This window comes from Engraulis encrasicolus, chromosome 10 (assembly GCF_034702125.1).
Source record: "Engraulis encrasicolus isolate BLACKSEA-1 chromosome 10, IST_EnEncr_1.0, whole genome shotgun sequence".
Lineage (NCBI taxonomy): Eukaryota > Metazoa > Chordata > Actinopteri > Clupeiformes > Engraulidae > Engraulis > Engraulis encrasicolus.
In genome coordinates, this window is record NC_085866.1 from 3188381 (window position 1) to 3201535 (window position 13155).

General features: G+C 48.7%; 1 protein-coding gene across 1 annotated transcript; it reads left to right on the forward strand.

The window, feature by feature from the left end:
* The first annotated feature begins 419 nt into the window (after positions 1–419).
* Positions 420–12767, forward strand: LOC134456405 (mucin-2-like). Its single transcript, XM_063207769.1, has 10 exons — positions 420–607; positions 1402–1552; positions 7346–7428; positions 8101–8212; positions 8618–8676; positions 9083–9212; positions 10093–10442; positions 10894–11082; positions 11751–11874; positions 12559–12767. Exons 1-10 carry the CDS (start codon positions 503–505, stop codon positions 12765–12767), a joined length of 1512 nt encoding a protein of 503 aa, XP_063063839.1. The 5' UTR covers positions 420–502.
* Positions 12768–13155: the final 388 nt, after the last annotated feature.

Genomic DNA, 13155 nt, shown 5'->3' on the forward strand with positions numbered 1-13155 from the left:
ACGGGAATAACTCGACGATAAAAAATGTGATTTGTTTGCAATAAAAAACATTTTGTCAGTTACTAAACCCTTTAATTGGATAGGGTGATGAACAACAAAATTCACCTTTTCCCTTTCTTTAAATTGACCTCAAAGTTGAAAGTGGGCTTAAAGGGTACATGGGCTTAATGGGTACGCTTACCTTATTCATTATGACTGGAAAATTTGCACTTTTCATACATGAAAAGGGGGATCTTCTCCATGGTCCGCTATTTTGAATTTCCAAAAATAGCCATTTTTAGCTGCTAAAATGACTGTACTTGGACCATACTAGAAAATATTTGTTTATTACTTAGTTAACTTTCATGTAAAGATCAAATTTGGCAATAGGCAGCCCAGTTTCAATGAGCAGCATAGTTGCAGTACCTTTTTTGACCATTTCCTGCACAGTGTCCCTTTAAATTTGTCAACAATGCATTGCTGAATGTAATGGCAGCATGTGTGTATTCAGCGTCCACATAACATGCTAATCTGCATGGATTTGGGTTCCCAACAGGGGCCTTATGAAGGGCATGACTTCATCCCCCCCTCAGAGAAGGAATCATCAACTGAGGAAGAGGAGGAGGAGGTAAGAAACATTACCGGGAAGACCATCTAACCAATTTCCTGTTCAGTCACACTCAGGGGATCTCGCAAGATGCATACAACACATAGCAGGAGTATGGGCAATTTGAAAGACTGGCCATCACAAATCGACCCTTAAAAATGTCATGGAAATTCTATTTTAGGGTGAGGGAAAGTCATGGAAAAGTCGGTAACACTTTGTTTTAGGGATACATCTATAATCACTAATACATACAATGTTAATGTAACTTGTAAGGCATGTACTAAGCAAACGCTAAGGCCTACTAGGTCCTTACTAAGGTTAAATTGGTAATAAATCCCTTATTGTGCATGAACAAGACATTTGCGAATACATGCCTAACAAATGTTTGATTTTGCTTTGTACATGCCTTACAAGTTACTTATACAGGCACATTGTATGTATTAGTGCTAATAGATGTATCCCTAAAATAAAGTGTTACCGAAAAGTCATGCAATTTTAAATATGTACTGTATACAGCTGTATACAGTGTCAGTATGTGCCACTGCCCACCCAATAGTCTGTATGGTGCAGTATGTCAGTATGTGCCCACCCAATAGTCTGTATGGTGCAGTATGTCAGTATGTGCCCACCCAATAGTCTGTGTGGTGCAGTATATCACTATGTGCCCACCCAATAGTCTGTATGGTGCAGTATGTCAGTATGTGCCCACCCAATAGTCTGTATGGTGCAGTATGTCAGTATGTGCCCACCCAATAGTCTGTGTGGTGCAGTATATCACTATGTGCCCACCCAATAGTCTGTATGGTGTTTTGTAGGATGTGGAGAGCACCTGGGAGCTTCGTCATGCTCCGTCCCTCACATACCGCTCCCTGGAGACTGGGTCTGCATCTCTTTGCTCAGGAGACTCCTCCAGCATCAGACTACCGTCAGTAGGAGAGTCCTTCACAGAAATCCACCATCTACCAGGTAAGAAAACAATACAACACAGCTTTCACAGACATACACAATCTCCGAGGCAAGAAAGTAATACAACACGGCTTTCACAGACATACTGTCAGGTTTTTCTCAGGAAGAGCCCAAATGCAGCACACAAAAAAATCCAGGGAAGGTCAGGGGTTTATTAGAACTCAAAACTCGGAACAGAACAAAGCTCAAGGAACGAGAAAAAAAAACCCACGAGGGGGAAAAAACTATCATTAGCCTACACAGAACACGGGATAACAGTTACAGGATACAGGGATAAACTTACAGGTTTCACGGACAGCGATTCGACACAACAGGACAAATGATTCCACGCAAGACAATGGAAACACAGGACTTAAATACACAGGGGGGGATTACAAAGTGGCACACGATAGGGCAGGAGACAACAGGGAGCAGGTGGCAAGACTACAAGGAGACGAGTGGACAATTACAAAGATCACCGAGGGCAGAGGGGCAAACAAGGAACCAAATGGGACAATCAAACCCAAAATCAAAGACAATAACAAATGGACACGAGCAGGGCAGATGATAGGACAAGACACAGGTGGAGACAATGACCAGGGCAAACGAGACTAACTAGAACAGGTGAACGCAATGACAAACAAGGTAAGCAGGTGCAGACAGTGACTGAAGGCAGGCATGGGTAACGGGAGGATAACAAGGAAGCGAGAAAAGGGGCAGGTACCAGATGGAAACAATCAGGAGAACTAAGCAAGGCAAACGAGACAAGAGGACCAGGTGACACAAACGAGGGGTGGGGCAGAACACATGACAGGAAAACACAAAAGCACATGGACAGAGAAGGTGACAGGTCAAAAATGTAAACAAAAACACAAGGAAACCCATACAGAGCACAAGGGGGGAGAGACATCAAAACACAAGGGTCCAAAAACAAGACATGTGGGTCCGGATCCTGACAGTACCCCCCCCCTCAAGGGACGGCTCCCAGACGGCCCAAGGAACGTCCAGCAAGTTCAGGTGGTGGGCGCCTGGCCAGAGAAGGGGTCAAACAGGTAGGGGTACAGAGTTCAGAGCATGGGACAGGCTCAGGTCAAGGAACAGATGAGGCAAACCGGGCAGGCTCGGGGCATTGGGCAACAACAGGGGGGCATGCAGAGGGCAGGGCAGAGGCAGGAGAGCGAGCGGACTCAGAGGGGCAGGTAGACACGAACGGAGGAGGAGAACAGGAGGGTTGGGAGGATGGCACTACAGATTGGGGAACACTGACAGGAACAAACACAGGGATCTTGACAGGCACGGTGACCGGGACAGTGACAGGAACGGAGACAGATATAAAGACCGGGACGGGCACAGTCACAGTGACATTGACAAAAACTGGTGAGCGGAAACGGGCCGAACGTGCTGGAACACGAACAGGGACAGACACAGGAGTGGGAACCTGGACACAGATTGGGACAGATACTGGGACGGTGAGTGGAAGAGTAACTGGGATGGTGACTGGCACAGGAATAAGAAGGGTTTCCGAAAACACTGGGTTGGGGTGAGTAGAGGGAGCGAACTGGGTCACAGGGGGCGGTGCAGGCTGGAACACAGGGGGCGGTGCAGGCTGGAACACAGGGGGCGGTGCAGGCTGGAACACAGGGGGCGGTGCAGGCTGGAACACAGGGGGCGGTGCAGGCTGGAACACAGGGGGCGGTGCAGGCTGGAACACAGGGGGCGGTGCAGGCTGGAACACAGGGGGCGGTGCAGGCTGGAACACAGGGGGCGGTGCAGGCTGGAACACAGGGGGCGGTGCAGGCTGGAACACAGACGAAGACCAGGAGGCGGGAGCTGGAGCACACTGGGAGGCGGGAGTTGGAGCAGGAGAGGCGGGAGTTGGAGCAGGAGAGGCGGGAGCTGGAGCAGGTGAGGCGGCGACAGGATCTGGGGAGGAGGCGCCGCCGACTGGATCTGGGGAGGAGGCGCTGCCGACTGGAGCTGGGGAGGAGGCGCCGCCGACTGGAGCTGGGGAGGAGGCGCCGCCGACTGGAGCTGGGGAGGAGGCGCCGCCGACTGGAGCTGGGGAGGAGGCGCCGCCGACTGGAGCTGGGGAGGAGGCGCCGCCGACTGGAGCTGGGGAGGAGGCGCCGCCGACTGGAGCTGGGGAGGAGGCGCCGCCGACTGGAGCTGGGGAGGAGGCGCCGCCGACAGGAGCTGGGGAGGAGGCGCCGCCGACAGGAGCTGGGGAGGAGGCGCCGCCGACAAGAGCTGGGGAGGAGGCGCCGCCGACAAGAGCTGGGGAGGAGGCGCCGCCGTCAAGAGCTGGGGAGGAGGCGCCGCCGTCAAGAGCTGGGGAGGAACCGTCAGGAACAGGGGTGGCGCCGACAGGAACAGGGGTGGCGCCGACAGGAACAGGGGTGGCGCCGACAGGAACAGGGGTGGCGCCGACAGGAACAGGGGTGGCGCCGACAGGAACAGGGGTGGCGCCGACAGGAACAGGGGTGGCGCCGACAGGAACAGAGGCAGAGCAAACAGGAACAGAGGCAGAGCAAACAGGAACAGAGGCAGAGCAAACAGGAACAGAGGGGGAGCAAACAAGGAGAGGATTGGGTGGACCCTCAGCAGGAGGGCCAGTTACGAGTGGCGCTGGAAGACCGGCAGACGGTGTCCAAGAATCAGGTGCTTCACCCGCCAGGGTCTCGGTTAGAGTGGACGCATCAACCACCAGGGGCTTGGCCTGGGCAGGTGCGACAGCCTCTGGCTCTGGGGCGTCCAGCGGTGTAAACGACGCATGGGGTCCAGGGTCAGGGAGCACAAAGTCATAGTCCACGGCCAGGATGACTGCTTCTGCTTCCGCGTCCGGAGTCTCGGATGCGTCGGGGCTCTCAGCGGGGGTGGCAACAACCGTGTTGGGGGTTTCAGCGGCGTCGTTGGTCCCAGACGCGCCGGGGGTCTCGGCCAGGATGACGACGTCCGCGTTGGGGGTCTCGGTTGCGCCGGGGGTCTCAGGTGCACGGGGGGTGTTGGCCGCGTCGGGGGTCTCGGCCGCGTTGGGGGTCTCGGCCGCGTTGGGGGTCTCGGCCGCGTCGGGGGTCTCGGCCGCGTCGGGGGTCTCGGCTGGGATGACGACGTCCGTGCCGGGGGTCTCGGCCGCATGGGGGGTCTCGACCGCGTCGGGGGTCTCAGCTGGGATGACGACTTCCGCTTTGGGGGTCTCGGCCGCGTTGGGGGTCTCGGCCGCGTTGGGGGTCTCGGCCGGGATGACGACGTCCGCGCCAGGGGTCTCGGCCTTGCCGGGGGTCTCGGCCGAGTCGGGGGTCTCGGCCGCGTCGGGGGTCTCATCCGGGATGACGACATCCGTGCCGGGGGTTTCGGCCACATCGGGGGTCTCGGCCGCGTTGGGGGTCTCGGCCGGGATGACGACGTCCGTGCCGGGGGTTTCGGCCACATCGGGGGTCTCGGCCTTGCCGGGGGTCTCGGCCGAGTCGGGGGTCTCGGCCGCGTCGGGGGTCTCGGCCGGGATGACGACGTCTGCGTCGGGGGTCTCGACCGCGTCGGGGGTCTCGGCCGCGTCGGGGGTCTCGGCCGGGATGACGACGTCCGTGCCGGGGGTCTCGGCAGTGCCGGGGGTCTCGGCCACCTCGGGGGTCTCGGCCGCATCGGGGGTCTCGGCCGCATCGGGGGTCTCGGCCGCATCGGGGGTCTCGGCCGGGATGACGACGTCTGCGTCGGGGGTCTCGACCGCGTCGGGGGTCTCGGCCACGTCGGGGGTCTCGGCAGCGTTGGTGGTCTTGGCCAGAGCAACTTCTTCGGGGTTCCTGACCGCAGTGGGGTTCTTCGCCGGAGCGACATCTCCGGGGGTCCCTGCTGCAGTGGGGTTCTTCGCCGGAGCGACGTCATCGGATGCACCAGTTGGAGCGATGGCGTCTGGGATCTTCGCCCGAGCAGGGGTCTTGACCGGGGTTGGTGCATCCGGGACAGGCGGCGTGCTTGGCTCTGGTGGCTTGGCAGTCAGGGAGTCCTCAATCATCAGATCCTCCTCGAGATCGATCGCATCGGCCAACAGCTCATCCAGCTGGCCATACTGGAGGAGCCATGGTTTCTTGAGCAGCACGTTCTTAAAAACTCGTACGGCCACCAGTCGTCTTTTTGGGTTACCTGGATTGTACATGGTCGGGGATAACCTTCTGAAAAGGAGGTAGAAGTCCTCCAGGTCTTGCAGGATGACTGGTGGTTCCGGCTTGGTGGCTAGAGGGAAGGGGTCAGGCTGGTTGGCAGTCTTTGCGGTGATGCACCCAAGCTGGATGGGGGCAGGAGTCGAGCTGGCCAGCTCGGCTAAGTATGCTGCTGGGCTCAGAGTGGGTGGAATCATTCTGTCAGGTTTTTCTCAGGAAGAGCCCAAATGCAGCACACAAAAAATCCAGGGAAGGTCAGGGGTTTATTAGAACTCAAAACTCGGAACAGAACAAAGCTCAAGGAACGAGAAAACAAAAACCCACGAGGGGGAAAAAACTATCATTAGCCTACACAGAACACGGGATAACAGTTACAGGATACAGGGATAAACTTACAGGTTTCACGGACAGCGATTCGACACAACAGGACAAATGATTCCACGCAAGACAATGGAAACACAGGACTTAAATACACAGGGGGGATTACAAAGTGGCACACGATAGGGCAGGAGACAACAGGGAGCAGGTGGCAAGACTACAAGGAGACGAGTGGACAATTACAAAGATCACCGAGGGCAGAGGGGCAAACAAGGAACCAAATGGGACAATCAAACCCAAAATCAAAGACAATAACAAATGGACACGAGCAGGGCAGATGATAGGACAAGACACAGGTGGAGACAATGACCAGGGCAAACGAGACTAACTAGAACAGGTGAACGCAATGACAAACAAGGTAAGCAGGTGCAGACAGTGACTGAAGGCAGGCATGGGTAACGGGAGGATAACAAGGAAGCGAGAAAAGGGGCAGGTACCAGATGGAAACAATCAGGAGAACTAAGCAAGGCAAACGAGACAAGAGGACCAGGTGACACAAACGAGGGGTGGGGCAGAACACATGACAGGAAAACACAAAAGCACATGGACAGAGAAGGTGACAGGTCAAAAATGTAAACAAAAACACAAGGAAACCCATACAGAGCACAAGGGGGGAGAGACATCAAAACACAAGGGTCCAAAAACAAGACATGTGGGTCCGGATCCTGACACATACACCGACTCCCTTTCTTCTACCGCATGTTGTTGATGTAGTAGGCCAGTGGTTCGCAACCTTTTTTGAACAAATGTCCTCTGGACTTCATCATAAGCTTTCCAATGCCCTCTTGATCTCATCATAAGCCTGCCAACACCACCGTTTGTAGTAAAAAAAAATTTAAAAAAAAAAAACCCAATGGCACCTGAAAGTCCCGTCTCTCAGTTGTGTCTTTCGTAGCCTCTTACTGCAGATGGGGTCGCCGGCGACCCTATTCACTTGCTGAAAATGCATCTATAATGCATCACCTACATCATAACAACATTGCTATGACATTGCAGAGAGCCATAGAGATGTGCTAAATTAGTACTCCCTAACATCCCCTGGGGGGGCTGTAGAGCCCCTGTTGAGAAACGCTTTAGTTGGCAACTATTCTGCACCATATTCTACCCATTGCACTTAAAAAAGAAAAAAAAGAAAAATTAGTTGACTGATTTTGACATATCAGGTCCTGTTCCACTGGCGAAAAAAACTACCACATGTCACTTCTTCTGTGTTATTGATACCTTCTTTTGTCATTTAGAAATACGGTAGGTTGTTTTAATCTGTCCCTTTTACTCCCTATAGATTTGAGAATACCTTCAGTGGAGGAGCTAGAGGTTTTCTCTGAGGGGCAGCTGGAGGAAGGCCTGCTACCAAGGCTCTCAGAGGTTGGGCTGTGCAATACATAACATTTATATAATGATATCAATATTGGTGTCAAACAATTTCAAATTTCATCATATTTTTCATTATATTTTTTGTCATTTGTCTATACTGCCAAAAGGTACAGTAGGTTACGCTACATAAGCGTAATACATTCCCCTCCACTGTGTGTTTCTCTGTGGCCCTCCACTCACACTGCTGAAGGGGATTGTGGATTTTTTAGAACAATTATTTGTCTTTAAAAGAAATATTGTCTAAAAAATATTGTGATATCAATATTAGTGGTGTGGATTGGCATTGCCCTCACGATCCGATTCGATCGCGATTCGGGAGGTAGCGATTCGATTCGATTCGATTCTATGCGATCCGATCCAATTCTACAATGCATTGCAATGCATTACATTTCTACTGAAAGCAAAGCAAATGTTTAATCAGTCTGTATCAGTCTTGCAATGTTTTGAAGAGCTTTTATTTAATCAAATTCATTTGCTCCCGAGATATCCATGGTAGTAATTGAAAATTTTAAAAAATTCCGGATCGATTCTGGAACTTGCCGGATCGATTCTGGATCGTCCATGCCCCGCATTGGATTGCATCGCCGAATCAATCATTTTTGACACCACTAATCAATATTGACTAACTAATCGAGATATTGATTTCTGCTGATAACGGAGCAGCCCGTCTTAGAGGAGACGTCTAGCAAGGCATCTGTGAGGGACAGGACGACCATACCAGAGGCCTGGACCACGGACACACACCACGCGGAACCACCCATACGGAAGAAAAGTGGTAAAGAACTTAAAATAATTATAAAATATACCTTGTATGATGCCATGTATGATTTACTCCTGAAAGGGCCCTTTTGGTGTTTTGTCATACATAATTATTATATGAACAAAATGTTATGTGAAGAATACAAAGAAAGTAATTGTATCATACACATTATCTGTAAATGCCATGTACATGTACCTTCATTTCCCTCGGGATCAATAAATGAGACAATTTGTACTTCATTCATACTAATAATTTTCACCTAATAATTCTGTATGAGAAAACACCAAAAGGGGAGTAAATTTACCACCAAAAAAGGCTCACTGTCATATAAAAATCTTTTAGAATTTGTAAAACTTGTAAAAAAAAAAAAAATGTTTAAAACTTGTGTATGATTTTACAATATCCCTTCCACATGGGCAGACACCAGCACCTCGCGCAGATCCTCCTTGCGTCAGACTACATCAAGCCTCAGTAGAACAGTAAGACACTATCATGTTTCGGCTCCCTAACTGGTATACGGTCCTGCCGAGTAGGGCTGCACGATATTAGAAAAATATGCGATACACGATATTAATTGCGATATTTAATATATGCATATATTTTCCCCTCTCTACTTGCCATTCTACACTTTATCATGTGTAAAACAACTGAGAGCAATGTTTTATTGCGAACGTTAATTTTTAACCTTCTCACCAAATTTGCTATTATTAAAAATTAAAAACTGTTTGCGATATGTGCACAACTTTTGCGATACGTATATCGCAAGCTGTGATATCGCGATATCGATACATTTTCGATATATCGTGCAGCCCTTCTGCCGAGTAGCATTGACAGCCAAGTGTTTGATAAATGTATAATAATATATTGATGTAATGTTTACCACAGAAGACCTCTCATCATCCTGCTAGTCCAGATCCACAGGGGCCTCCAGTTTCACGTTTTGCCAAAATCCGCATCAGCACGTCTAAATCGAAAGCTCAAGTGAAACCTAAAGTGAAGAAAAGTAAAACAAGAAGTGAGTACGTAATGCAGTCGCTGTGTTTCTTTTATGGGCTTTCTACTTTTCTTAAATTCATTTCTCATGCATATCTTTCATTTAGAGTAATGTATATGTTACACAATAATGGACAAAGTCGACGAAATTGCTTTTGTAAATTGAATGTAAAGGTAAATGAAAATTTCCTGTGAAAATTAACACGGAGAGCAGTTGTACGCACAGAATATTCAAATTTCAAAAGGAATGTGGTCATTATTCAAAACAATTGACAGATCATTCTGTTTACATGTGGTGAACAGCGTTCTCCTGGAACACGGCCACATTTGGAATGAATCAAGAGTTTTCATGACTCCTACCCAAACCGAATACTGCTACAGACCCTTTTTAAAAAGGATGTAGTATGTAACTGCACTCCATGGTCCGTATATTATGTTGTAAATGAATAGGCCTAGCCTCTTGGTAGACAAATCCTGTGTCTCCTATGTTGTGAAGTGCCAAGTAGCTGAAAATAGGGATGGTGTATCGGTATCGGGTTCAGATATCAACATAATTCAAAGATCGGATCGGATCGGAATTTTTCCAAAGTATCGGAACTTTGCTGATGCTGACATTGAGCCAGGTGTAATGTTAAATTGAACACTTGTATATTAGTTTTCAAGATGGGATTGTTACTTTTTAACATATTAATTGGTTTCCTGTTCTCCTAACTTCCTTTTCTGACCAAATAGTCTTCTTGGGACAACCTCAAGTTGAAACCCATGCATATATGTGACTTTGGTATAAGATCAGAGTAGTATCGGTATCGGATATTCAAATTTAGATATCGAGATCAGATCGGGAGTGAAAAAATGTGTACCGGTGCATCCCTAGCTGAAAAGCGTGTTTGTGTTCTCCACAGCTGGTGCAGGTCCTCCCCCTCCTCACCCCATTCTTCCTTCTCCTGCCCCTGCTGCTGCTGGTACTGCCCCTGCTACTGCCCCCTCTGCTGCTACTGCCACTACCCCTGGCCCAGCTCTTTCTACTGCCCCTGCTCCTCCTTCTCTTCTTCTTCTTCATCACCCTCCTCCTCTTCCTCATGCCCCTCCCTCTGCTCCTGCTCCTGCTCCTCCTCCTCGTCCGGGGACAGCTCCTCCTACCACCGTAGCCTCCAGAAAGCAGCTTACTGGTCCACAGGACGGAGAACAGCCGGACTTTTGGACACAGGGACAGTTTGCCACCTCAAGTATCACGCCCTCTGATGAAACGCAGGTGCGACATTTAGTGGTCTGTTTAAGGATAGTAGAGTATGTAATTTCAGTTGGTAATTTTGAAATTGTATGCTGCCTTTTTCACAGAAGATCCACCTATTTAAGTAGTATGAAAAGTGGAAATGCCATTTTCAACAACTCCACAAAATGTAATCAAAATCTCTGCATAACTTTTTGAGTTATCCTGCTGACAGAAAGACAAACAGACAGACAGACAGACAGACAAACAAGCCAACCTGACCGTAAACATTACGTCCTTGGCAGAGTTAATAGCATTTGTGAATAGGCAGTTTAATTTCTGGAAATAAACTACTAAAAAATGTACGTACGCCACCTTCCATCACTCCATCAGCTGTGTGTAGTCATTGTAACAATCTGACATGTTGTTTGTTAAATATGCATTTTGTATGTATGTGTAAGCACGACCACGACCTGTAATCTGTTCTTCACAGATTTTGAATCGGAGGAAATCAAGTTCCAGATCAAGTTTGGCATCAACTAAGCTGGAGAGGAGAGCCAGTCGCAGCCTCAGCAAGCCCAGAGCAGCAGCGGATTCAGATACGGCCCCCACGCCAACTCCACAGAGTCCGAGAGCAGGCAGCGTGTCCAGACTGAGGTCCCACCACAAACACAGCGCATCGGTAATGGCAGCTCTTAGGTCAGACCTCTATTGAACAGAGGCCTCTTCGCGCAGATGGGGTCGCCGGCGGGCCTATATACTATGCCAGGGCTATTCAAATGGCAGCCCTAGGGCCAGATGCGGCCCTTGGACAGCAAGGCTCTGGCCCCCCACGAGATCAGAACAAAATGGAAACTTTTAGAGATATAAGTACGGGTTCCGTATTAAGCCGAAACAGGCCAGGAAATGTAGGAAACACATGTAACATGAGAGAAATGCAAACATTTCCAACCCCCCCGCCTCAATGAACTGACCCGTAATTTTTACATTGACAGTTGGCAACCATAATACATACATATTCTATGTTCGGCCCCTTTGATGGGAGGAATTCGAAAACCTGGCCCTCGGTGACATTTAATTGAGTAGCCCTGCTATATGCTGAAAATACTCAACTACTGTACATCATAATCTGTTGCTTAAGGTTCTCGGTAATGCCATAGCAATGCTGTTAAGACATGGTCATTACAATTTTGGTGACCGTAAGGTTATAACCTTAAAGCTGGTTATAGCTGATGTTTTTATCAGTTTCCATGGGAGGCTAAATGTCCTTAATACCATATGGGTTTGTTGGTACAGTAAATGAAATCAGTGCAATGATGATACACACTAAAATGCTCTTCTCGATTTCAGAAGGATAAGAAGGCAGGTAAAAATGGGAAACGGAAAGCCTCCAAGTCACAGAAAGGGGAGAGGATGAGGACTACCAGCCGCCTGGACGGACCTCCTGTTGCACACTCACAACAATCTCAAGTTGGTGGGTTCAGCAACACTTCTAGTGTACTGTAACAAAGAAAAAAACACAAAATCACATGAAACCTGAAAATAAAGTCCGCGACACCAAGCACCCAATTTCATTTCACTGACACACTTATACACAACTAGCTGAAATCTCCCACGTAAGTTCACTCAACACTTTGAGCTACATCGTTTTGTATGTTAATGTTGGTTGTGTAGAGTAGAGTAGAGTAGAGTAGAGTAGAGTAGAGTAGAGTATCGTTTATTGATCCCAGGGGGAAATTAAGGTGTCAAGTAGCATACACACATAGGCTACATAAATAAAGACATTGCCCACAAGACGTAACACACATATTACACATAAAACAATCATCATATATAGCTCACTGTTACATATATTTGCCAAGGCATCTCTCTCTCTCTCACACACACACACACACACACACACACACACACAACACAAACACACACACACACAACACAAACACACACACACACACACACACACACACACACACACACACCAAAAAATAAAGTGTAAAGTGTCCACAGTGTTCACATGTGCCTTAGCTGAGTGGCACATAGAAGCCAAGACAAAGTGGCCATAAAGTGTCCAGGAGTGTCCATAGTCTCTCTGCCTAGTACAATGTCCATTGTATTCCTTGGAAAAAGAGAGTGTGTGTTTGTTGTGATTTCTGGACAGGGCTGTGCACATTAGTGGACCACAGTGAGAGGGCGAAGAATGTTCCAGCGAGCCAGGCGGACACGAAGAAGAAGAAGCAGAAGCAGAGGAAGAAGAGTTCGAAGTCTCGTCTAACACCGTCTGATGCTCTATCAGCTCAGCACGTCACCCAGGAGCAGGGTAAAGATGGAGGTAGGGATGCAAATTATACATTAATTCATTATTTTTAGTTGATTGACCCTATGGATCTTATCGACTTACGATTAATTGATCCCCAAAATGAAAAAAAAACTATTCAATCTAAAAATGTAAATAAAATCCAAAACTGATTTAAATATTCACACTATTCACACCCCCTCTTCACACACACAGACTCTTCAGATGTCCATTTCACCTGGGTCTCTTGTCAGTCGAATTGGCGATTAATTGCCATTCATGTTTTGTAATCAATTAACAAATTAATCGATTAAAGGCGATTAATCGATTAATTGTTTGCATCCCTAGATGGAGGTGAGGCGCACGCCAAAGAGCTAGAACAGAGGCTGACAGACGCTATCGCTGCAGGCTATTCACAGGCGATAGACGGGCATGGAGAGGCTTTGTCCACGGAGCAGCTAA